The following is a 26,802-nucleotide window of genomic DNA, read 5'->3' on the forward strand; positions in this document are numbered from 1 at the left end:
AAGCTACACCCTATGGGCACAAAGAGCAAATAATTTCTTCCTGTAGTAATAGTAAGTACTTACAAATAATAACTATGTCTAGAAATTGAAATCCAGTTGGGAAAACAAACAATGAAGATGCATTTGCTAGTGAGTCCATTTAAAATCAACAGTGCTGTTAGTTCACTAACTAGTGATCAATTTCACTGGAAAATTAATGTGCAGTGTTGACAAACTTTATTAATTGACAAAATATTATTTACTATTTCCTAGGTCAACTGCTGGCTAATTGGCATTGAAACTATCAGGCTTAAAAAAAGATTTTTTCCTGTCTTCACAAACTGCTATGTCATATTTATTCCCATCTCATAGAGCTTAGAACCTGGACATGGTGTAGTGTAAATTGTGTTAGATGATTGTACGTTTTGCTCAAGGTAAGGTCACAGGAAACATCTTGCTTGAAGACACTGAAAAGACTGGCTTTCTTATCTCAGAACAGAGAGATAACAAGCAGGATAAATGAACTATATCCTATTCTATTTCACTTTAATACAGTGAAGTTGAAAGGGTGCAAATTCAGAACTGATGAAAAGGAAATACCTGTAAAGGCAGAGCCTGCAGGACTCACTGAGGCAATCAGCACTGAACCTAGTAAGATTGTACTGTTTAGAGGTACCAAACACTTAGAACATTTGGAGTTATGATAGGTGACAGAACTTTCCCTGAAACTTCAATCTACATATTCAGAATTAAAACTGATCTCTATCATCTATGCAGTCAAGAAGACTTTTTTTCCTCCACAGCTGCTTTCTGCATGGATCTTCCATCTTATTCTGCAGTGTCAAGGAACACAGAAATCCTGAGCTGTATGTCCCACTTTGTATGTCCCCCAGGTTTGGCTCCACCTGGCATTTCTGATGTTTCTAGTGACCACTGAAACTGTGAGCTCAAACAAGCCAGAGCCTCTTCTGAAAACCTATCCAAACCATGACCACAGCACAGTGCAATCAACAGATCTCACAAAACAACAGACTAATCATGTAGAAAATTACACTGCATTGAAAGGTTTGAACATCACAAAATTATGAATGAAAATCAGTTATGGAAAATCCATGGTTAGTGGTTTCAAAGAGAAAGTTAGACAGAAGTTTTCTCAGGGAGGGGCAAGCAATTTTGGACGTGCTCTTCCACCACACAACAGGAAACATGCTGCAACTGCCACCCTTCTCTTTTCTGATTGCAGAGCTGACATGGACATTCAACAGTTTATAACACCATTTCCTTGCCAAGAATGACTTCCTAAAATTTCATTCTAATCATGTTCCTTTTAAAGGCAGCAAGAAAGGAGTTGGTGTATCAGGCCTCATAGCAGTATGATTTTTCTCCTTTTAGCATTCACAGAACTCTGGCCAAGAAATGGTAGCCAGCTTATTCTTTCTTTTTTTTCTTTTTTTTTCTTTCTTTTTTTTCTTTTTTTTTCTTTTTGTTTTTCTTCTTGTTTTTTCTTTTGTTTCCCCCCTGCCCCCTACAAAATGATGCATTCTTGCTCTCTGGAGAGTGTTCCTAATATAGTCTTTCCTGATCATACCACAAAAGCTGTCCTAGTGTAGTGATTTTCAAACTGTGGTCAGTAAACCAATGGGGGCCCACAGACTGCATCAGTTAGTGAAAAAAATTACCCCCAAAAGCAAGTAAATATATGGTCTTCAAAGAACTATCTGAGTGCAGTTTCAATGGAGAAATACATCTTCATTAGAAAAAGTTCAGTGGTCAATAAATGAACAAATATCCTAATCTGGCATTCCCTATCAACCCACTGCAGAAACACAGCCTGAACAGGTAAGTCTGACAGTATTGTGTTATGTCCCTTTTCACTGATCCAGAAACAGATGTCATGAGAAACAGTGGTTTGATCAAAATGACACAGGCCGTTGCTAGCAAAGACAGGGAAAGAACCAGTCAGCTGAGCTCAGATTGTCTCCTTCTCCTGTTTTAAAAAACAAAATCCTATTTTTATTTTTTTGTTTTTTAACAAGCATTTCTACTTGTAGAAAAGACACAGATTCCCTGCTGTAAAATCACAGTACGCACTGGGACAGAACACAGTCCTTCATGAATTCCTTAAGTCCTTCATTTCTTCACGAACCTCATGCTCTAGTGGAGTGCCTTTCTTCCAGCAGGATTTTCTTTCATCTGCACCAATTTAAACATTCAGACTTCTAGACATAAGGGGAAAAAAGCTTCCAGCATGACTCAATTATAGCAAGTTTGTTTTTCTTTGTCTCGTTAGGCTTCCTTCTGCCTGTGCAATATTTGGTTCACTCAGCTTTAATGCGAGTATTTTTGTTTAAAGAAATAAAATCTGCAAAAATTTTGGATAAGTCCCCTGGTTTATGTAACCCAGCTTAGATGAGACACTCAGTTAAACTTGAGACACATAAAAGACATTCCCTCTCCCTGCGCAAGGGGCTTTACACAAGAGCTCGTTTTACACATAGGGAATCAAGTTCTGGTTCTGTTAGTGTCTATGCTGGTTTGCGCTGATGTCAGCACAGATGTAGCAAGCAACAAGATGGTCAGTTGTGTGTGTAAACAAGTCTTAGTTCACACAACACTTTAGTCAAATATAAGAAGCAATTTTTTCATTTGTGCCAGTGACCACCTACAAAGGAGCAAGGGCAGTATTGCACACATTTGCCTGTAGTGTGATTTCCATGTTGCAAGAGGAAAATCCCCAATCTTTACGTGCTAGGACCAAACTGCACTGCCCCTGCAGCTGGAGGAGATGAGGACAGTACCAGAAATAAAGCTGATTAAAAACCTCTCCTCTTCATTTTTGCATTTTGAATCAGCTCTTCCACTATTCATAACTGGGTTCTCTTGCCTTTCTGTGCACAGAAGGCATTTATACATTGCTTGTCACCACAGTATGTAAGTTGCTGTGGCTGAGATATGCCCACAAAGAAACTAGATAAGAGTTCTTACCTTATTTTTTCCCCCAAAGAAAACAATGTCATGGCATAAAGGAAAGCTATCTCTCCCTGTAGCCTTCCTGCTTGCTTAAGCCTCATACCATAAGCAGAGTGAAGAAGTTTGATTACTAGTGAGACCCCTAAGGATGTAGATCTAACACAGCTTTGGAAGAGGTTTTGAGATTCAGCAGCTGTTTATCAGTGACTGATTTTCCACACTTTCTCAAGATCACTTACACCAACACAAAATCAGTAAAAACATGTAACTGGTTATATTTGGTACTGCTGCATTCTGATCTAAATGATACACCAGGTGTAGTGCACTGGAAAAACAGGCCCTTGGAGCAGGGTAGTGTTGAAGCGATGCGCCAACATAATACTGGGGAGCATTACACAGCTGATCTTGTCTTTTTCCAGAAGAAATCTGAAGCTAGGTTTCTAACCATAAAACCTTTAAGAAAACATGGCATCTTTCAGTAGGTACAGGAGAGAACATTTTGCAGTAATGGTACCAAAACCTCTTTAGTCTTATTTATACCGAGCCAGACTGATCTTAAAGTAATTGATGTAAATCAGGAGTAGCAACATGGAATTATTCTGGATTTGCACTGGAATAAATGAGATCACAATCTGGCCTAAACTACTAATGGGAACTATAACCCTAACCACATATGAATGCAGTTACACCATGGAGTCCTTCATTACACTTTATGGACACTGACTTCACAGTAAACTGGCTGGCACCCAGATAAAACCAGATGGAGTGAAATTTGGCCCATTAAACCTTGCCATAAATATATTCCTTACACAGTAAATGTTATTGGACACAAAATAGAGATGGAAAGATTAGAAGGAAACCACATCATCCTCTACTCAATGCAAGGTTGTTCCCTGTGCTCCATGTTTCAAAGTTTTTGTTCATTTTGGTTTTTAATGTCTCCAATGAAAGAGCTTCCACCACTGACCCTGGAAAGCTGTGTTACAATCCAACCAGACCTGCAGTCTCAATTTATGTCTTCTGAACTCAAAGGCATAATGTAACAGTTTAATCACTTTATGTTGGGGAAAATAAAGCTGGGGTGCACAGCCAGTGGTTGGCCTGCAGTAAGTCAAATGTTTATGTTAATAGGAAACAGCCATGTATTAATGTTCAACAGCAATGTATTGGGAAGAATACAGTCTCCTGACTTAGAGAAATCTCCCAAGAGATGACAATGAGCATAATATGTTGATCCCAACTGACAGCCTAAGACTCTCAGGCTGTCTTTTATCACTCGGAAGTGTTTACTTTCAGATACTTGCATTATCAGCCTAGGCATCATCATGGGAACTCAAAGAAAACTGTTGTCCAGTGTGCAGCAGACAAACACTGGACTATATCATCAGTATGGTGGAAAATAATAAGGAGCATATTGCAATGTCCTTTACTCTTAGCTGGAAAATGAGTGGTTTCTGATCATTCTTTATCTGAAAGGAATAATAGTAGATGAGGTTCAGAGACAGGCCACAAAAACATCAGACAACCTGAAAAAATACTATACAAGAGAAAGATAAATGCTCACTTGAAGAACATGTCATAAGCTATCAAAAGCAAACCCCTAAACGGATTTAAAAACTAATGAAAGGCTAATTAGATGAGCTGTAGTATCAACAGACAGGATTGTTGCTTCCCCCCCACACCCAGGGCAGTAAAAACTCATCTGCATTGGAGACTAAGCAGAGCTCAAATGAAAGTACGCAAGAGAAAAATGTCTCATATGGACAGGCTATAGAGAGAATTTGGCACTTTCTTTTAAAAAAAGCTGGAATTGGCCCATGTAGAAACCAGAGGATAGACAAGCTTGGTCTAATACAATGCAATTCATGTATGCCTGTGTCATTTTGTGAAGGACGTTCCGCTTCTAGCTGTTAGCAGAACAGAGCCTATAATCCACAATTAAAGTGTGCAGATTCTATCTATCAGTAGCTAATAGTATCTCAAGTACCCTAGTTGCTTTCTTTCCTATATCCAAAACCTGAAAACCACAGGCTAAACTCTACCTCCATCAGATCTGTATGCCTACTAAAGTCATACAGACCTTGCAAGCACACATCAGGGCAGAATTCGTTCTCCCTGTCTACACAGTAACGTTGACAACAGGTCACAGTTTTGATACAGATTGAGGTTGATTTGACTTTGTAAAAGGTATTTCAAAAGTGGCAGAGCCTAGAACAGAACTGATTTACAAATCACACCCTCTTTGGCAGTCTTTTGGTCAGTTGCTCATGATCACAAATTGCACATAGAGTCTTAACTTCAAGTCCCTTTCAAAGCCAAGCAGACAGTGAGATTACAATTTTTTACTCAGACTCACAAATCTGATAAGAGAGCTGATTCAGCTAACATAAAGGAGTAAGAGTCCACCAAAGCTGCTAGAAACAGCAACTTCTTTTCTTTCAACATATAAACTCTGCTCTTTTTAGTGTTTAAAGATTCCTTATTCAATGAAGTGGTTGTTACTTCTGTATTTACATTGTACTGCACAGACACCAGTGAATCAAATATAAGCAAAGAAAACTCTGTTTGCAAAACAGTAATTTTGTTCCCAACTCTTTGCAAATTAATACTGCATGTGCATTCATTTCACTATTTTATTGCCTTGAAAATAGATTGACAAGGGCTAGGTTGAGTTTTCAAAACTTACAGCCCACTCCAACTCTTGTAAACATTTTATATTTTTTTGCAAAGCATCTATTATAAATTATTGTAAACAGTGATTTCCTGTAAGAAATTAATGTAAACTCAAAATGAAATGGATACAAGTGAATCATGTTCCCCTTCTTTACCCAACCTGCCCAGTCCCTTGGTGAGATCTGTCTGCACAGCTCTAATTATGAGAAGTCATGTGCCGGGATAGATGATGGCGTTCTCGGAAGTACTCATGACAAATGGGACATGTTAGCTTCTCCTCTCGTCTCCTCTTGCACTGGGACTCAGTTGAGGAGTATTCTTTTTTGTGATGTGACCGCATGTGGAAGACTAAATCAGATGTCATGCGAAAGGACAGGTTGCATTTGGCACACCAGTTCTGGGCAGCCACTCCAAAGGACGTGAAGGTCGGGGGAAGAAGAGTCAAGGAAGAGGAGGAAGTGGTGGTTGTGTTTTGTAACTGCCCTCCTGCTTGTTTGGGCCACGGTTCTGAGGTATATGGGAAAACATTGCTCCGAGTGATGCTTGTCTGCAGCATCTGAGCATTACACAAATCACTGACAAAGAACTTGGAATTGAGAAGAGTGCTGCAGCACATGATGTCTGTGGTGGCAATGAAGCCGGACAGCTCCCCCAGGCTCTTTGCTGACTCACTCATGGGATGAGAAGAATTTATTGCAGCTCTTTCTGCTAGACACTTACTGGGTTTGCTGAAAGCACTCTTCTGTTCTCCTCGGGCTCTGGTGGGCCACACAAAGGAGAATGCACTACCAGAGGAGTTCAGCAACATTTCCTTTGATACCTGCTCTTTGCCAAGTGGGACCATGCCACCCTCCTGTTCTGACTCCTTTGGTCTCTCATGCCTCAGCTTCTCCTTCATCCTCCTGACCTCAGTGAAAGCACTCTGCTTCTGCTCTAAAGCATCCTTCCTAGCTGACTGCTTCCCTGAACTAAGCTTCCAGAAAGAACCAGCCAATGCATGCTCTCCCCCAACCTCCTCCTTGCCCCCACAGTTATGTTCCTCACTCAAATTATTGGTTTTCTCCAACAACACTGTTTTCCTGCTCCTGTTGTTCTCAGCCTCTTCAGATTTTGCTCTCTTTTCTCCTATGAGACCATGGGCATCATCTTTACAAGCTGCCATTTTGACCTCTAGATCCCTTGCCAGGCTGTGGAAATTCGTGGTCTGCTCAACTAAGTTGCTCTTTTCAGTCTTAGGGTCTTGGAAGTTTCTCCATAGCAGGGCGCTCTTCTCTGGGACACACAGGAAGCGAACATGGGAGAGATAGGAATATTCGCATTTAAAGACTCGGTCACATTCTTGGCATCTCAACTCTGCAGAAACAGACAACAGATGATGAGTTTTGCAAAATTAGAATCATGGGCAGATCCTGACCCTGTCATTGACACAAACAAAAACCCAGAAACCTTTCTTGTGTCATAGAAGATTACACATGGTAAAGCTAATGCCAGTGCAGAATCAGGCCCCTTGCTGCTACTGAAAATATTTGCCTCCATGTGCTACTTGCAGAAATGCTTTCATTTAGAAGCCAAGTTTGTATTACGTAAAATGGCCAGTACACAACAGTCTAGATAAAACCATATGGACTTTATGACAATTTGAAGTCTGAACCCAGATTTAGGTCTACATTTCCTAAGTAAGTCACTGGCTTTAATACAGGCTGAATGTTAAATTCTATGTGCCCAAGTAATAATGTGTTTTAGACCTGGACTCAGAGATTTTGGCATGAGCCTCTATTTTCTGCATAGGGTACTCTGGAAGTTTAATACTTTTCACAAATCAGCTGATAATAATGCCTGAAGCCCTTATTCATGCTCATTGGGCTAACCACTGTGTGCCTCCAGGCACAGAAGCCTGTGGCACAGAAAATAACATTCAAAGTGAAACAATGCCAGTGATGAGCAGGAGGAATGGGGAACATGCATTAGCATGACATTGTTTCCTTCTGACCTTCGGATGTACTGCGTCTCCGGTTCATTGGGATGACTGATTGCCCAGGAACAGACAGTACATAATTCAGTGACCAAGATATGTATGGCACATCTTAACCTTTGGAAACAGTAGCCGTGCTACCTTATTTCAGAGCACACAGTTTTTAAATGCAAGTGGTGCCAGACAGTGCCTGAGGCCTGGGACATATAGGAAAGTACATATGTTGGTTGGGCAGAACTCCAAACTAGTTTTTTACAACCTTAACTTGTAGGCTTAACACAGCTTAGATCACTTCCCAAGCTACAGAACCTGAACTTTTTGTAAGAAAATAAGGCTGCTGATTTGGGTGGAACATTATTCCTACTTTATTATTATTGAGTCTAGATACAGTGTTTCTTGTGTAGATAACACTTTAGCCTGGTAAATTCATAGGGCTGACTGTGTGTCTAAACAAAAGCTAGCAGGGTACACCGAAATCAGTTAAAATGATTTAGCGGGTTCCTGCTATAATTGTGTCTATATTAATTTAATATTAATTTGCCAGCATGTACACTATCATATAAATTTACCAACCTACACCTTTACTAACCAAGCTATATCATCTGTGTTTAAATCAACCAAAGGAAATGTAGAAAGGGTTTTGTTCCAGTTTAACAAGATCAAAGTTTGGAGCAAGTGACAGCTGGAGTCAATCTTGGCATGGACCTGACAGTTATTTGCTTAGCCTCTCCATAATCTAGATTTTTATTTTTTCCACAATAGCCAACTCAATTTCTTTTAGAGTAATAAATTTCTTGCAATATCTCAGAATGAAAATCATGCCCTTTTCCTTGCTCCCACTGTGTCCCGCACTAAATAGGCAGACTGTGCCGTATGCAGTGCTGTTTGGGTGGTTAGGTGTTTTTTGCAGCCCTGCTCATTTACAAGATTAAAGCTTAACACTAGCCTATGCCTGATTCCTCAACGAGCTAAAAAAGTCATATTTTGAATTGGTATTTTATGCTTTTAGGATTCCAAGGTAGTCAGGTGCATAGATGTCCATTACACAGCTCAAAAATTTCAGCATTAATCCCTAGTGCACTGTCCCTTCCTGGAAAGTAGCAATGAAAATGACATTGAGGACTGTAAATTTGTTGTTGTTTTATGCCTTCAGCTCAACCCCCAAAGCAGAAGGTCTTTTCTTTTAGTTGACCAGCTAAGGATTTAGACAGGTTTTATTTCCTGTATTACAAGACCACCAGATAGTAAAGTTGCAGACTCACTTCAGTCCTCAGTGAGCCCTGCAGTCAACGGTTTAGTACTTACCATTCTGTGGACTCTGAGCTTTTATCTCATTGAAACCCAAGAGGCTAGAAAGCTCCTCATCATACCAGACAAGCAGTTCCTCATTTTTGTTGATTTTCCTAGTAGAGCGATAATATAACTGACTGTTTTCTAAGTAAGCTTCCAAGTTCTGCTCCCTGCTGTTGGCAGCTGCTTGTACAAGTCTCATCCAAGGCAGTCCTGTGGGACTGTGCACAGATGTAACATCCACCTGTGAGACGGGACACAAAAAAGGGAATTTTCAGGACTTGGGACACAAAATAGATTTCCATCAAATTCAAGAACAAAGCCAGCTTTCTGTCTCACACAGAGCCAGTGTGACAAAGCTGTGAGCCCAATTCATACACCAGTGTCAACGAATCCAAAGGCATCATAGGGAGAAGGCTTCCCCAGTGTGAGTGCTGAGAGCTCTGGGAATACAGCTGCATGGGACGCAGGAGACGCCGCTGTTCACATGCAACCTCTCATGGCAATGCCAGGGAGGCCAGTCTCCAGCCCACTCATGGCAAGTATGATGTCCTCTGTCCGATGCAGGTTGTCCCATGGAACTGTGTCAGGTGGGGATCACAGAGGTACAGAAGGCATGCTCCTCTGTAAGTAGGGGTCTCAATCCCATGGGAAAATGGGATATGAGACAGGAGTGCTGTGGCCAGGGAGTGTGACATGTGCATACCCCTGAATCAATGCAGCGTGAGCCCGGAAATGAAAACGCTCTGGGCAGTGGCATGTGGAGTTTTTCACTGACACAAGAGGATATGGATCAGGAGGTGTGAGAATAATCTTGTCTTTTTGATTCAACACCCCAAGGAGACAACATATATAACTGTTCAGCTAGATTACATAAAAATTAGATTTTAATAAATACAGCTATGAAACATTTACATGATGTCTTTTTTTTTCAGAAATAAAATTATATATACCTATTCTTGCCTTTGATAAATCAATTAAACTCATTTCAAGTATCTAAACACATAAAAGCTCATCAGATGAATATGTTTTGGTAAATTATTTCTGAGAGTAGCAAGAGGTTGATTTACTTTCAGTATGTGTGCATTCAGAAATACCAAACAGATTCAGTTAAAAAATGTTGCTTAGGTTGTAAGGTCAGGCACTCAGAAGTTAAAAAAATAATATTAAGTCTACCACTCAAATTAAATTTCCCTTCTGTGTGTATATTACAGCATAGTCCTCAGTCACATATACTCCTTTCTCCACAGGACTCCTGAACCATTTAGTCACAGGTTGACCATGCTCTGGAAATAATGTAACTATAAAACATTTGGCTTTGTCTTCCTCATTCAGTGTGTGGCTCCCTTCTTATTTACTTTACTGCATTTGCTCTGAATAGGGAATGATTTATTTCTTTATAGGTTTTTCCTTGGTGTTTACCACAACAGATCTATGTCCTCTGCAGTATTTGAAAGATGGGGAAGATAGCTTGGAGGCTGAAACACAGGGCGATCAAGGGCAACATTTACAGGCATAAAAAGCCTCAACTAATTTCTGAAGCACTAAGTCATTGTTTAGAAAGGAAGAAGTTTGGAAGTGAAAAATGTCTAATGACAACTATGATCTAAATTTCACCCCAAGCAATGTATAGCTCTTTGTCTTCCACTAATTGCAGGGCAGATATTCATTGGTGTTTGGTATCAGAAACACTATTTTGGCTATTTCTTTCTCTGGTTTTAACAATGTCTAACTATTACCTACCATGGAAAGTATGACCGCATTAATAGCTTGAATAGAAGAATGAAACATTAAGAGACCATTAGGATAAGAGTTAATTAGTACAAGGGAGAAAATAAATTAGCATGCCCTGTAACTGGTTCTCTCTAAACGCCATGGTAATTAACAATGATTGAGAAATACAAAAGTCTGACAGCGACACAAGCACACCCACCCACACACAGCGGTTGTAACTAATAGCTATGACAGAGGCTGTCATTTATTGGTTTCTGTGTTTCAGAAATACTGAGCATCCACCCGGTGCTCTAAGCAAAGTCAAAGGGAACACAGCTCCTCCAGGAACCAAACCTCCTGGGAAAAAGCTGAGAGAACTTAAAGAAGGTGGGGAGGAGTAAAGGACAGAACATAAGATCTGGGTGCTGTCAACTAGAAGCATGCGCCAGCTTTAGTTTTTCCATGTGTTTAGAGACACTACAAACCCTGCAAGTCCAACCTCTTCTGGAGACGGCAATTCCTCAGATGAATCCTTTGCACCCATATATGAGGTAAAGGCTTCACAGCCCAACAGGTTCAATCACAGTGGAGGCAATCTGGCTTCCCTGATAGAGGCTGGAGGAGAAGGAAGAGAATAAGTCTCTTCCAAGGAACCCACAAGGGGCAGAGGAACTCAGTGCGACAGACAGCTTTGTAAGGAGCCGGTTTGCTTTGCGAGGGTAAACGATTGGCTGGAAAGAACCACCTGTCCCAATGGTTGCCAAGGCATTTTCTTTGCCCAAGCATACAAATTGGCCCAAGGAGCTCAAATTACGGTCTCCAAGAGGATGAGAGAAAAAACACAGAGCTCCCTTTTGGACTAAACATAAAAGCTCAAGATGAGGAAACCTTTGTTAGAAATAGTATTCCCCAAAGTCTTGCAGGAGTGCTGCTGAACTATTATGAACATGAACCTCAGCTAAGAAGAACCCACTTCGCGAAATTACTCCTGTGTGTATTCTGTTAGTACCATAGCCAGCATATCAAAACCTATTTCTTGTTTTGCATCTCAGTGCCATGATAACAACATAGTATGATGATTGAATTGTTAATTAATAGTCTACACACAGAGTTAGGAGCTTAATAATAGTTCCTGTTTTCTGGAAGGTTTAGTTTTAATTATGAGTAGCTAACAGGATATAAGACCACTGATTGCATCTGAAACAGCTACTTGCACAGAATTTGATATATTTACTGCCAAAAGACGGAGATCTGAGCCAGCTCAAGCATCCAATTTCATGGCTGTATAACAATTACTTAGCTCAAATGTAGCAAAACACTAAAGCCATCCCTCTGGTGGGCTCCTCCAATGTAGAAACCCTTTGAGGCTCTTTCCTGAGTCTACAGTCATTCCAAAACTCCCAGGAGAAATACAGAGATATTCCATAAATCAAGTCTGATTTTGGGAGAGATCTTTCTCCAAATAGGTTGTAGTTCTCCTGGAATACTGATAACACTGTCCAAGCAAGAAATCTGGTGCCAGAGCCTCAAACAAATAGCCAGAAAAACCCTGAAGCCTCTTCTCTTTCCAACAGCTGCATCTTCCATATTACACAGACTCCCCGGGATTTCTCTCCTCCAGAGCACAGAAATCTTAGGGGAACCTGTGTCCCTCCCAGATGCATCCATGCCATAGCGTGTGGGAAATTTGATTGCCTCACATTGTAAAAGACTACCTCCCTGTCTTCATCTACACCAGTGGTGACTGAAATGCACCTCAAGACCCAGCATGAGAAATATGCATTGTCCAAATGAAAATGTTATGATAAACAATGGCTAGGGAACAAAAAATTTGGGATCAACAGCTGGACAGTTAACACTCCATCACAGTTCTGGGGTTTCTGACTTTCCCTACATGACAGTGCCTTTTGTTTCACAGACATATCTCTCTGGCTTCTCTACTGTGATTGAAAAGTGCAGCTGTGACACAGACAGACATATCTAAGGTAACTTTAGGAGGTCCATGTACTAATAGCAATAAGTTGTGGCTGCCTGAAGATTGTGTGGACTAGTTACCTCACTGATATCTTCTACAGTTCATACAGCCTGTGCTGAGATCACTGCTGTTGTGATTTTACTTGTACAGATAACTGAGCAAACTGGGTTAACGCTTGCTCAGATCCATCAATAAATGCTGCGAATGTACTGCCTGCATGAATCAGTGCAATGCCAATCTTCCCTCTCTGCTCTCACAGGCTGTCATACCTCCTCATAAGCCTCCTGCTTCACCTGAGGATGAAGTTTCTAAATTATTTGTCCCTCTTTCCTCCAGTTCCCAGTCAGTGCTGAAGTAGGTCATCAATCATCAGCACAGAAGTGGGACATTGTATTCTTCCTGCAAAGGAAACAGTTTTCACTGAGGTCCCTCCAGTCTACAGCTCATAAATCAGGAGTGCAGTGGCTACCTCTCCCCTTTGAAGGAGCTGTTAGTTGTGCTGAACAAAACAAAAATATACCCCTTGGCAAGGTTACCTTCTCAGGAATGGTGTAACACTTTTTGATATGACTAACATTAAATGCTGCTTTCTCCTACCTTAAATACATAGTGGATATTCCGTCTATCAGAACACTTGAGAGCAATAAAAGCTACAGTGTCCAGCAGGGTGTTCTGGAGCATGCATGGTCCAAAAACAACTTCTTCGGGAATGTCTTGTGTGGTATGAACAGTAGCCAATATGTCCGGAAAATGGTGATGTAGAAGTTTGTTGTCACTTGTCCAAAGGAATTTAGGCAAAGATGTAAGTTCCATCATAAACCTGCAAAACAAACAAGAAATCATATTTGGAATAGAGGTGCAAATGGAAGGGGGCATCACTACTTACAATATAGAGACTTCCAGGAGCTGTAGGTGAATTGTAAGAGTATGCCAGGACATTGTTGGTTATGTTGTTTAGAGCTTTATTAACATTCAGTTCAGAAAGAGAAAAATCACTTTGGAGTAAACCAAAATCTTATGTTTATAAACAAGTGAGTTACTCTTGTAACTAGAATAGGCAGACACTCCAAGAGTTCAACTCCTTCTACACTGCTACTCTCTACTGCCAAGAATAAGAAGCTGTGGGAACATTACGCAATATTTTCAGTGAGTGGAACTCCGCATATTCTTGTTCAGCATATTGTCAGATAACCTTCTTATTTATTATTAGTAGTTTGCAGAAGTGTGAAGAAAGGTAGATAAGGAGAACAAAAACAACAACAAAAAAAAACCAAGCACTTTTTTGAAACTTATTTTGAAAAAGCTGTGCTTTTTGATTTGGAAGTGCAACATCAATCTAGTTTTTTACAAAACCTGGAATAACCTGAGTTCCAAGTCTATCCAACCTGAATGCACAAAATCTGTGGAGATTGACAGAAAAGATTATTTTCATCCCATCTCAAAATATATGTGAGGTCTTACTTATCTGCTGTTGTTGGGAAGATCAAATCAGATTATGACTCTTTGTATGGTGATACTTTCAGCATAATGTTAGTAGAGATTGCTGTCTCTAGAGGATGAATTTTCCTGCCCTGAATGTAGAATATTAAATTTTTCAGAGCAGAGGTTATTTCTGCAATATGAGCCACAATCTGAGAACTCCATGTGTAGGAGGCAGGTTTGAGTTATTTGTCATTCGAAGCTTCTCTAGGTTTTTAATACAGATATTGCCATCTCCAGCTCCCAGCTGGAGGTCATGGAAAAACCCTCATTTATGCCATCAAGAGCTGGATCAGGTCCATTAGGCAGGGAAAATTAAAGAGAACAGCAACAAGCCCTGAAGAGGCCTTAGCCTAATAAATACTGTGATGGAAGGGCTGAAGATCCAGTTTAATCTTTCTCACTCTCTGCCAACAGAATTGATTTGTTACTCACTGACTCATAACTTAAACTGAAGTGATATAAAGTGCTCAGGAGAGTTGCACTGATTTAACTAAATCAGTTTCTAAATCAGTACAGTTAATTCAGTGTACTTTCTTCCTGGTAGGCAAGGTCTAAGGCCCTATTCTGAAAATATTAAAACACATGGTTACATATGCAGTAAATATCTGAAGGATGAAGGTCTAAACCAGACAATCAAGGCAAAGATTGGGAGTAAAAGGGTATAAAAAAGGTCAGATGGTTTGCCAGAGATCAGTCGCTAAGAAGAGGATAGAGTGGGTCTCTTCTTTCTGTTAATGATGAGTTTCATTGCCTGGTTTCCCAATAATCTCCTAAAGTTACTATTGGTGTGAGAACAAAATGATGGGAACTATGTGTACATTTGTACAATATATAGGATCTATCTAAATACATACAACTTATTCAGATGTATGTGTGTGTTTCCATTTAAACTACACTGATTTTTCATAAATGGAAACAGTCAAGGCATATTTATTTTAAATAATACCAAAAATAAAAGTTCCAAACCATCAGAAAATAAATTTGAGATCTAAAGTGCTTAAAAGTGTCTCCAGATAAGAAAAGGTTTAGTAATAAATTAGAACTAAGCCAGTTCCTTTTCAAGGATTTTCATCCAGGAAATTCCTAATCTCTTCTGACATTATTTTACTCATACATTTATGACTCTAGAAAGGTAACTCCTCTTACTAAGATTCCCCTTTCTGGGAAATCCTTCTGAATTTCTCCATGTAAACTAGAACAGTGCTGTGCCTTGATGCACTGGTGTCACTCTGGAGAAAACAGGAATCCAGGGCCCTCAAAGCCGAGTTTTCAATGCGGAAGGATGCTGGATTTGAGTACACACAAATCCAGAGAGTGGGTGCTACCTGTGTGCAGTCAGTCTCTTCCTCCAGAAATCTCAGCCCAAGCACAGACACGAGGGTCTGAAGAAGCTACACTCCCTTCCAACTAGCTACTGCTGTCTGCTACTTCTCCCTGTTTCAGCAGCTTTCAAACAGCTACCATAAACCCAACCCTATTCTCTGAAGACTGAAAATGTGTGGATACCAAGAAAAAGTAGAAGAATTATGTGTAACAGCACCACCTAGTGATTTCTGCCATAATATGCATCGCAAAGAAAGATTCACAAAGGGGTAGGACGTGCTTTAGCACTGTTGCCCCACTCCGGTTTTGTTACCTGCAAGACAGATCTGCAACCATCAGCTCTTAGAGCACACCAGCAGCTCACACCTCTAACCCGGACAGCTCTTCTGACCTCCTTGGTCAAAGTGTTAACGGGTCCCAGCAATGTGTGCGCTGCTTGCTGTGCTGCCTATTCCCCTGCCCCAAATCCTGAATACAGAAGGGCTTCCACACACCCAAAGGGAAGGGCAGGAAATACTTAATCCACTGGACATAGGAGTCTCTGCCTGTAGGCACTGTCCCACAGGCCTGCCTGCAGGCTAATCCTCCCTTCTGGGGAGAGGGAAGGGAAGCCATCACTCCTCATTAGAAGCACTGCCCTATGGCAAAGGTATCTGGTCATTGTGCAAATAAATCAGTATTTATTCTCCAGCAAATAAATGACTATGTGCATATTTTCAGTTCCATTTAATTCACCTGGATTGATGGGATATAGAAAATGCAGGTTAATGAGGAATATCAGCTATTTTCCAACAGATCTTTCCTCTATCCATACTCAAGCATCCCTCAAATTAAATGTGCCATTACAGTCTGCTTGTTTCTAAGTGGCTTTTGAATTAGTCAAATATCTGTGATAGGCAAAAAAATCCCCCAAACCTACAGGCATAAATGCCAAAGTCTCAAAGTGCTGCCTTGGTAGCTGTGGTCACCTTCAACTCTTGCATGGAAGAGTCCACTTTGTGAAGATATTGAAAGGATATACTGTGTGTACACAGCAAACGGGCTTGTTATGGTCAGCCTTGTGCCAGCAGCTTTCTGCATGGGCAGATCAATCTCTTCAAATAATTTGTTGAATGCACCATCTAGTGTAACATCTCAGTATAATACAGTGTCCCATGACAAAGTGAAAGCAGAACATCCCCCAAGCCCCTGGTGTTGTTAGCCTATTGCATCACCACAGCTTCTGAGTGCCCTGTCAGGCATGAATCACTTCTCTCATGAGTGGGTCATTCTCTCTGCCACCCTCTGCTCAAACAGGAGGTTAGGTACCTCCAAAGATGTTGGGGTTTATAGGATTTGGTCAGGGTTATGTCAGGGAGGGAGTATAGTTTAAATTTACAGCGTTCTCTTTTTTGAAACAGAGAAGGAATACTGAAGATGTGTTGCTAGTACTCAGAGTGGAGAGTGGTGATATGCTGCAACATCTTGAGAAGAAAAAGGATGAAATCATTTTCTACAGTCTCCAAACAGCACAAGAAACCTCTTCCCTCTGCATGAACGAGCTTTCTGCTTGTGTTAGAGAGGCAAGTTCATCAGCTGAGGGGTAAAGCGAGCAAGCATGACTGTACTGCTTTCAAAAATGAGCTTTCTGACCTGGGCCAGCACTAGGTCCAAGCTCTCCAAAGCGAAGTGCACTCATCCACAGGACAGTACCAGAAAAAGTCCTGCCTCCTGCACAGTGCGGGGTGGTAGGGGGTTGTATGGTAGCCACAGCCCTTGTCTCGGAGAACTGAAATATGTCCTCAAAAGTAAAGACTGAGTCTTGAAACATGACTCCTGAAACATGAGGGAGAAATTGAACTGATTTACTTTCTGAACACTCTAGTGGACTGAAGGAAACACAACAGAGGAGCTGAAGGGAGATAAAAGGATCACAAACAACAGGAGTCAGAGGTAAAGGGAGCTAAGTATCTACACAAGCTTTACAGGCATCACTGAAATATTATGCCACTCAGCAGCTGCAGCACAAAAGAGGGTACCCACGCGCACACACAGAGACAACCTAGGCAATGTATTTCTACATTGCAAACTTTTTAAAATCACTTTTTAATGGTTGTTGCTGTTAAAGAAACTTATCAGGCTGCATGACGCTGTTTAAGAAAGTTTACTAACAGAGATTTTACCTTCGTCCCGTGAGTTTGAGGATGATAGTGTCTGGAAAATGCACACAGAGGTGCTTTTTCAGCAAAGCTCAGAGAAGCGTAGCAGTATCCCAAGCCTAAATCTGCCCTGTGCTCTTCCCCTAGTAAGTCCAGTAAAATACTCATTGACACTTTACAGGAGTAAATCTCAACAGGGTATGGGCATGGGATTGCACAGGACCATAATCAGCTCTGCTCTTCTGAGTCCTGCCACCACTCATTGCAAACCCAGAGATAACCGAGGAATGGCTGTGTGCAAGGTCAGGTCCAACTGCTGCCAGAAGGGCATCTGCTGGATTCTTGGGAGGGGTGAGCAGATGTGTGGCTGCACCATGGCAGCATGCAGTGCAGAAGGGTTGCTGCGTAACAGTCAATGCAACCTCATAGCTTGATAGCACCAGCAGATAGCTTAGCATTGCTGAAATATAGCAGCACCACCTGCAGTGCTTGTAACAGATGACAGAAATGAGCTGGAATGAAGTAAGGTCATGTGTAAGTAGGCCAGAATATAAATCTGAAATACCTCTCAATTTGGATGCAAGTTTGATTTGGATCTAGACTAACATCTACATGTTTTTCATTTGATTATAATCTAAAGCCAAAACTTCAGCCACAACCAAGATGCTTGTTGTTGCAAAAATTCCCTTAGTCTTGAGGAACCTCAGACTTGAACCTGAAAGAGAATTCTACACCAACCCATGAACTCAGTACTTAAGCTCTTATTTAATTCTAAATCCAATCTCAATGCAAATCTCACATCTTTGCCAACAGTCTTCATAGTCTAAGGAAAGTCATACTTATTAAGAATCTACAAATGGAGTCATAATAAAAAAAAACAGAGAAGGTATACCAGAATGCCTGGCATTTTTCTTCAACAGACTGAAGTAGGTGAATTGCTCACGTTCTTCGCAGTGAGTGAAGGACAGAGAAAATGATCATAACAGAGAATTCTCCAAGATTTCACCTAGCTGATTACTCTTGTCTTATGTTATTGATTTCCACACTTTGGCTACCTCCTTTAAAGAGCAATAATTCTGCTGTACTCTCATTTCTTACTAGCTGTTGTACATCTAACTAATTCACTCATTTCTACTATATAGCAAAGTTTACAGCACTCCGTCCTAAGCCTCTTTGTGAAGGTCAAATCCTCGGCTCTGTATCATGCAGGCAATTATATGCTTGCCTCAAACTGTCAATGCTGGGAGTGTCATTGCCTCCCAGAGACATGATCCCCCTCGTGCAACATAATCCTCCTGTTCTTGCTCATGTTCTGCATAAGCAGTTCCTATCCCTCTGGGCTCACCCACACACATGTCTCTGAAAGGGTGAAGTAAAATGAATATTTATAGTGCTTTAGTAGCACATTAGAGTCAGATCACCTGTTAGACGATGGGTACTCTCCATATTCTATCTGTCACAGATGCGAATTCTTCATATGGATGAGTTTAGGGACTTGCTGTTTAATGGACTCTTCATCCCCCAGAGAGTATCATCTGATACACATATACCATGTCCCTGAGTGATGGATTTTGCATCTTGATTTCTGAGAAGTGTGACAGATCTGTCAAACAACAAGTACCTATGGGCAGGCAACTCCCTATGGATTATGCAATTGTGGATGTTCCATCGAAAAGCACATGAAATAGATGGTGCTCACAGCAACTGCTCTCAGCCTGCTGGCTTCCAAAAGCAGCACACAAATTGCTAATCATCTTTTGGTTTCCTGAACGCTCTCCCAAGCTGGTTCCCTGCAGATAACCTTCTCCTCCTCTCTCCCCATTTTCTAGCACTTGTTTATCATCCCATTGACTAACTAGGGTTACAACTTATGCCTTCCTGAAAATTTTTTACAGAGCTCCCTCACCTCGTGAGAAAAATATGTTGCTAGAGAGGGGAAGTGAGAAAAGGGCATATGAACAGTTCTGAGCTAATATTCAGATCCCTGATTTTCTACTATATGGCCTTCAGATGTCACTGCCAGCTTTTCTAAGAAATGTCTGGAAATGCCCAAATGTAGAAAGATCAATTCGAGCAAGCACTCCTCTGTCTCCTATTTTCACAGGACTTGGCCTGATTGTCCTTGCCATGGTGATGATGTTGAACTGTGGTATCACTTGGAGTTTCTTGGTGGTCATAAAAGCATTAGTAGCCTTGCTGAATGTTATGATCGACTTCACAAATGTGCGGGAAACAAATTAATCACCTTTGCAAGAGAGGAAACTTTTCAGGCAGAACTTAATTACCTAGTTCAGCTCTTCACAGTCATAAATGGAAGGGGATAATAAAAATTGTTTCTCTTTAATTAATTTGATTTGAAATAAATTCAATAGCTGCTTCTACTTCACTTTTACATTCCATTTTAACTGTGGATTAATTTGCATATAGTGATATCACTTTCAAAGCAATTGCCCTAGCTGGAAAAAAAACCCAGAGCAGAAGTTACTCATAAAAACTAATGAAAGTATTTGATCCTAGAAAGCATCATCCCACAGTCTCTCCAGCCATTTTTTCATCTACTTCAGACTTTCCCTAGATCAGGGACTAACATAAGCAGGATAGCTCTGCATTTGCCATGTCAATAAAACTGAAAGGAAAAAAATAATAATAATACTGGAACCATCATTTCCTTCACCTTTTAACTTACTCCGTTCTACTCAAAAGTGTAACGATGTTTTCCCTGAAGAGCATAACCTGTGACTTCATGCCAATGCACTCCTGTGGCCGCTGCCAAAACTGCCTTTGATTTCAATAGGAGGTCTGTCGGTCTGAGGAATCCATGATCAGACATGCAGTGTCACGCACAATAAACTACAGATATTAAAGGAACTGAGCTGATGCAAACAGAGTGTTTCTGTCTCCAGCATTTATTATCCTCTGTTGTTATAAGGAACTGAGGATTCTTAACACACGGAGGGAATTCCAAGGGAATCAGAGATAGAAAAGTAAGAAAATCCATTTCTTGGGTTTTATACATTTGCTTTCCTTCTGTGCAAGGTTTTCTTCTCTCTTTATTCAAATTGTGAACTGCAAAGGAGAAGAATCAAAACTAAAACTGAGGGAAACTGGCAGGAAATCAAAGGAACGAATGGAGAATTCTTGTTTTAAATGATAAAATAAGTAATTCCAGAACCCACAAAATAAATCCTGAAAGAAGCTGCAACCTCTTTCCTAAAACTATTAAATAATAAGCTGAGAAGGTCCTTTTAAAGCATGAAAAGCCTAAACAAGTTGTTTCTTTTAGCTCACTGCCGCTGCAAGACACAGCTTCTGTGCTTCAGCCTGGGCGCAGGTCTGGGAGCTGTTTACTTTGGGGCATGAAATGGTTCCTTCATACCTTTACTGCTAAAAATCCTGCATACGTGAAGAAAATTGTACAAGTGTACATGGAGAGGACAGGCAGATATAACTATGTACTGCCATTCCCAGCCTGTTTGGGAGGAACAAAGCCAGCTGTGGGTTTGCTATGTCTCATACAGCCATTATATCCCAAGCAGAGTATACAAAAGTCTTGGATTACCTTAGAAAGGAAAGAATTTCTGTTGATTTTAAGAAAGAAAACTAGTCATGTGTCACTTATTTCTAAGTGTCAAATTTAGCAACCTGTTCATCTTTGAGAAATAGCTTATAAACAATATTCCTTGAATTTCTGATCTCTGAGTTTGCTCTTCCATCCTCCCATTTTCACTGGTGGCAAATTTGGATCCCAGCAATGATTCTGCAAGGGGGCAGCTGATCTAAAGAGGGCCCTTTCCTGCCAGTGAACCACTTCCCATCTATGTAATAAGAACAGCCCAATTAGCACTGATAAAGTAACTGAGATAATGATAATAAAACCTGTGGAGACTGGAATTTTTTTGCTGTCCAGGGCTACCACTGGGGCATACTGTGAGTACTTCTCTTCTCAGTTCCTTATAGCCCTTGATGTACTGCTGCTCTGAACATACTCCCTGTACTCCTGGGATGCTCAGTCCTTGCAGTTTGCCTGAGCTATACCTCTGGGAAGAAACAGAAGGAAATACAACTATGTACCAAGGAGGAATTTCCTGACTGCAGAGATTAACTGAATCTAAAAAGAGTGGAATAAAATTGGGACTGAAGTAGCCTGATGCATGAAAATGGTTTTCCCTTGGCATTCCAGACATCCCCAGATTTCTTTCATCATATCTTCCTGTACAGCAGCTGCACAACTCTGACCTGACAAGCCCCTAAAAATACTTGGTAAAAAGAGGGAAATTCACTGCCTAGCATCCCCTGAAAAGATCATGAGGCAGCTCAGAGTGAAAACATTGGTGTCTACTTCGAGCTTCTAGAAACTGGCCCTATCTGGAGTGTGAGTTCAATCTGGAGGTTTTATTGTGAAGCAGAGACTTATGCTGTGCTAACAATTTTCTTGTTGTATCATCATGATATCTTCAAGGAGCAGTTCTCCAAGTCTTACTATTTCAAGGCTCTGTGGTCTTCAGATTGTTTGCCTTCACCTGAAATCCACAGTACACGCCATGTAAGCTGACAGCTGTTGATGAACCATCATTATATCTTGGCTGGATACCCAGCCTAGTGAATCATGAAGCTGCCAAATCTTTTTATTATGAACAATCTCTCAAACTTCAGTGGGAATAATGAAGAAGACGGAGCTAAAATCTCTGCTTGGAAATGAGTAAATATCTCAAGCTTCACGTTTGCCTAAAACAAGTCATGAAATACAGGAGCCATTTGGAAGCGCAGATTAAAAGAAAAGCTTCCAAGTTTCTTCTTATTTTCTCTGATGATAGGGAAAGCTGAAGTGGGCTCTCTCCTGACACATGGTAGCTGCCCCAAGGACATGCAGAGCTGCATCTCCAAAGTAGGTGTGGATTGAATCACTTCTCCAAGACCACCACAAAGATGCAATTTCCACTCTTTGCCTGAAGCCCAGGAACAAAATGACTGAGATTGAGTGTCAGATCTAGCCTGATGAGAAAAATAACTGAGATTTGAACAAGTCCCAGAAGAGTCATGTACCCTAGCCCCACTGACTTTCAAATGGCAGCTCAGCACCAAACTTCTCTATGTTCTTAGGAAATTTTCACATTGAACCCCTATTTCTACTGCCACCATCTTCCACGGCAGGAAATGGGGTAGGCAGGAGAGGAATGGACTATCCCACATAGCAGGAAAGTCTGGTTAATACTGATTTTCTGGGATGTGTGATACAACAGTATCTGCAATAGCTCCACATGAAGCCATCTTTGATTCAGCAGGCCTTGTAGTAAACTGGAGGTTTTCAATCTGGTGGAACATGAGCGACAGTCACTGAGGTCTCTGTTCCACACCTCCCCCTGCTTGAATACAAGAAATGAAGTGCAGACACTGGGAGAGCTCTTGATGTTTCAAGCTTGACAATGAACAATAATAATACCATGCCGCCCTAATTAGAAAGCATGAACTATCTTTATTTTCTGCTATCCCAGTGCTTCAGACAGACTGGGTCTAGGAGTTTGGCTTCGTGATGCACACAGTGTCAATAGTTCTTTCCAGTTGGCTTGGCCCCAGAGACTGAATTAGTACTTCTGTCTGGCACTGCATCTGATCTAATGGACCCTGGTGGATGGTACGGGCTTGTACAAGTCATTCATAAGTCAGACAATCCACCTGTGCATAAAGAGGAGCTGACTGCAGCTCTGTAGTCTGCTGGCTTTCAAAGACTTTATTTTTGTGTGTAGGGCACTGTACTGAAGGGCTGACTCTTCACTGGACTACAGCTATTCTGTCTAATGGAAGCATTACCTTTCTCCACCACTTTGCTCTTGTGGTTTCAAGGCCTAAGACCTAAAAAAAAGGGTTTCTGTAGGATAAAGGGAGCTTGTTTTAACTTTTTGGCCAGGATTGAGGATTATCAGACTGCAAATGTTATGAATTAACATAATTTCAGCTGCATAGTACATGCACTACGCTGTATGGATATATTTCAGTTCAGAGCACACAGCATTTCATATTCCAGACCTGAATTGTGCTAGTGGTCATCTCAGAGACTTGATCTGGTTTCTGCTCCCACTGCTCCAGTGTTGTTCAACATTCAGGAGTAGAGATAATGTCCCAAGATGTCACAGGACTTTTGAATTTTACAGAGGACAGCCAGGAAGCGAGACAAAGCCGCTGTAAAAATGCCTCTACTTTTCTCACACACAAGAAAGCATACAACAAACATGCATTTTAAAGCAACAAAGTTATTCTGTGGGAGGGGGAACAGAGAAGGCAACTATTCATCTGTCAACATATTGTAAGAAAGTTACTTGTCACACAGATGTGTGTATCCACTTTCAGCAAAATCCTTGTTTGATTCACATAAGTAGGAGCCCTGACCATGACAATTTGTGCTAACACATTTGTTCTCACACAGATTTGTGCATTTGTTCCTCACCCAGGCATCCATGCAGACAAAACCGCCATTCCCTATGTGTAGCCACAGAAAACAGAGAAACAACCAGTCAACCAGCCAACCTACACGATCCAAACACAACCAGACTGAACCAAAATTTGTAACTTATGAAAACAGTCACAAATCATTTTTCCTCTCTCTTCATACAGTTCACATTCATGTCTCCTTTTCACAAATTAAAAGAAATTACACTATCTGGTTGATGCTCAAGATACATAAGGTACATTCTTGTTTAACAGTCCTGCTATTTATTTTTGGTAGCTCTTGATTTAAAACAATGTTATATCCATTCAAATGTTTCTTTCTGACATGAACCTAATATATTAGTGTGTAAGCATATACATACATATATGTACACATATATATACACACATACATGCAATCACAACTATATCTATAGCTATACATACAGATATATAGTCTTTTAAATTTTGCAGGTTCATCATCTGATTTGAAGAGAAATATTTTAAAACTAAGAGCAGGCACTTTCACATGGTTAATACTGGAGATTTCTAAGTAACTAAGTAACTCACATTAATCTTATTTACATTAATGCTAAACTTACTACATAATGTCAACTCCAATAACAGCAAGTAACTGAGCTGAAGAACACTATGTAATGTGAAACTGTGGGAAACAACATTAACAACTTATTTCACACTATCACGAAGCAAAGAAACCTTTTAATGGAAAGTGAATTTAGTAAATTAAAATAGGTCTGACCTAAAATAATTTGTTTCCCAGCAAAATATTTTGTTCTTTGACTTGGTGTTTATTAATAGCATTTGCAAGTAACGTACGACTGTGCCGTAGAAAGATTATAGTAACTGATTCACAGCATTACAGACATGGAAATATCCATATATAGCATACTAGGATTTAGCCAAGTAATTTCTTCTGCAAAATCTTCCGTACAATTATTTACACAGAATTTATTTTTGTGCTTTCTCATCTGGCTATATTATGTTGAAATAATAGAAGCTAAAGTAGTATTTTGACTTTACATTAATATTTCTATGCCTATAAAGGTCCTTTTTTTTTCTATAAGATGATATCTCCATAGAGTTCTATAAGGCAGCTCTACTTTGCTTTGAAATACTGGAAAATGCTTAAATACTGAATAAATTTGCTTTCTCAAAGAGCAACTTATGCTTTGGTGTAGTTTTACACATTAAAAGAAGTAAATCTTAAATTTAACTTTCCAATCTTCTTATCGCCTAAATAAATCCCTCTCTCTAGTACCAATTATATTTCATAAATGGTAACAAGAGCTGTCAAGCACTAAATTTTGCATTTTTAAAAGCCAAAAATAAGGGATAGCTCCTGAGCAATAATTTATTATTAAATTCTGAATTTCATGCATGAGTGCAACTGGTTTTTATTTAAGAACATCTATATTAAAAATATAAAACTATTTTAAAATCATGTCTTCCGTCAAGTTGTTACTGACATTTCTTCCAACTAGTACCTGTCTGATCACAGAATAGAGACATTAAAATGCTTCAAACATTTCTAGTGGACTGAAATCCTACAGAAACCTTTTCGTGGAAGGATTTGCAAATTTAATGAGCAATGTGACATTTTAAAGTAACAATAGAAGCTTCTAACTTAACCAGTAGGAAATTTCTGCTAAGGAACAGGGATATCCTTATATTAGACACACATAGAGAATAACAATGATGTGAGGTATTCCAAAGAAAGTTCATCAATTTCTTAAAAGCAATTAGACCCTAAGTACCTAAAACCGCCGCGATGCTCTGATCACCTGTCGAAGTTGGATGAGGAGAGCTGTAACCAACAAAATGGGCAACGGATGCTCGAGAGGTCTCGGCGAGAGACGAGGAGCCAGGAGGGAGGAAAAGGGCTACTACCTTGGGGGTTGCCGAAGGGGGGCGCCTTCCCCGCCCGCCCTGAGCCGCCTCCGTATCGCCCCCCGGCAGCCCAGGGACGGTACCCGTCGCCCCGGGGACTCTCCTCGGGACCCCTCGCTGCTGCATTGAAGCGGGCGGTGACAAGGTCGGGGCTAAGCACTAGTCACCAAGGGGCACCCCCGTGCCCTCGCCTGCTGCCTGGGAAACCCGCCCTCCCGGGGCAGCCCGGTCCCGGGCGCGGCAGGTCTCGGCGCTGCGGCAGCGCCCGGGCTGGTCGGGGACCCCCCGGGGCCGCCTCTCCGCCCCGCCGTCCCCTCGGTGCGCACCGGCCGCCGGCATGGCCCGAGACGCCGCGGCCCCTCGCCGCCGCCCTTACCCGCTCCGGGAGGGCAGCGCGGCGCTCCGCGGCCGCGCAGCCTGGGCGGGAGGGACGGCGCGGCGCTGCCCGCTTCGCCGCGCGCTGCCCGCGCTCTGCCGGCGGCAGGGCGGCCATCCCGGACCATCCCGCCGGCCCGCCCCGCCGGGCCCGCCCCCCGGGCCACCGCGGTCCCCTCCGCCCCGGCCCCGCTCACCTGGGGGCCCCGCGGCGGCGTCTCCGCGCACAGGGGCTCTGCGGCACCGGGGTCCCCACCGTGCCCCCTTTTCCCGGCGCGCAAGGCGCAGCCTTCTCCCAGGATCCCGCTACGGCCGCGTCCCCGCGGAGCCCTCACCCCACCGCCGGGGCCGCCCGGCCCCCCAAGAGCCGCGCCGGCAGCCCCCCCGCCGCCGCACCGCCCCAGCACCGCGGCATCCTCCTCCCCCGCGACGGCTCCCCGCCCAGAGCGGACCCCGGGAAACGCCTACCGCAGCGCCTGCCCCCCGGCCCCCCCGCCGGCACCGAGTCCGTCCCCCTCCCCCGGGACCCGCTGCCATCCCCGCCCGCGGGAGTCGCGGACCCCTCCCCGAGGCAGAAGCCG

General features: G+C 41.8%; 1 protein-coding gene across 2 annotated transcripts; it reads right to left on the reverse strand.

The window, feature by feature from the left end:
- Positions 1-5,117: 5,117 nt before the first annotated feature.
- ZNF488 (zinc finger protein 488) lies at positions 5,118-26,569 on the reverse strand. 2 transcript variants are annotated; one of them, XM_075758364.1, is made up of 4 exons: positions 26,419-26,569; positions 13,170-13,392; positions 8,900-9,128; positions 5,118-6,975 (listed from the first exon to the last, which is right to left on the reverse strand). In XM_075758364.1, exons 2-4 carry the CDS (start codon positions 13,386-13,388, stop codon positions 5,819-5,821), a joined length of 1,605 nt encoding a protein of 534 aa, XP_075614479.1. In that variant the 5' UTR covers positions 13,389-13,392; positions 26,419-26,569; the 3' UTR covers positions 5,118-5,818. The 2 variants fall into 2 exon arrangements, with proteins under 2 accessions (XP_075614479.1, XP_075614480.1); XM_075758365.1 differs by lacking the exon at positions 26,419-26,569 and adding an exon at positions 20,190-20,575.
- Between the last annotated feature and the right edge of the window lie 233 nt (positions 26,570-26,802).

The sequence above is a fragment of the Balearica regulorum genome, chromosome 7 (assembly GCF_011004875.1).
Source record: "Balearica regulorum gibbericeps isolate bBalReg1 chromosome 7, bBalReg1.pri, whole genome shotgun sequence".
In the NCBI taxonomy this organism is placed as follows: Eukaryota; Metazoa; Chordata; class Aves; order Gruiformes; family Gruidae; genus Balearica; species Balearica regulorum.

Excerpts from the sequence above, each read along its gene's own strand:
- ZNF488 (XM_075758364.1), bottom strand. The coding sequence starts at position 13,388 with ATGATGGAACTTACATCTTTGCCTAAATTCCTTTGGACAAGTGACAAC. Across the intron at positions 9,129-13,169 it reads ATATCCACTATGTATTTAAG|GTGGATGTTACATCTGTGCA; the intron begins GTAGGAGAAAGC and ends CCCGTCTCACAG. Across the intron at positions 6,976-8,899 it reads AGCTCAGAGTCCACAGAATG|AGTTGAGATGCCAAGAATGT; the intron begins GTAAGTACTAAA and ends CTGTTTCTGCAG.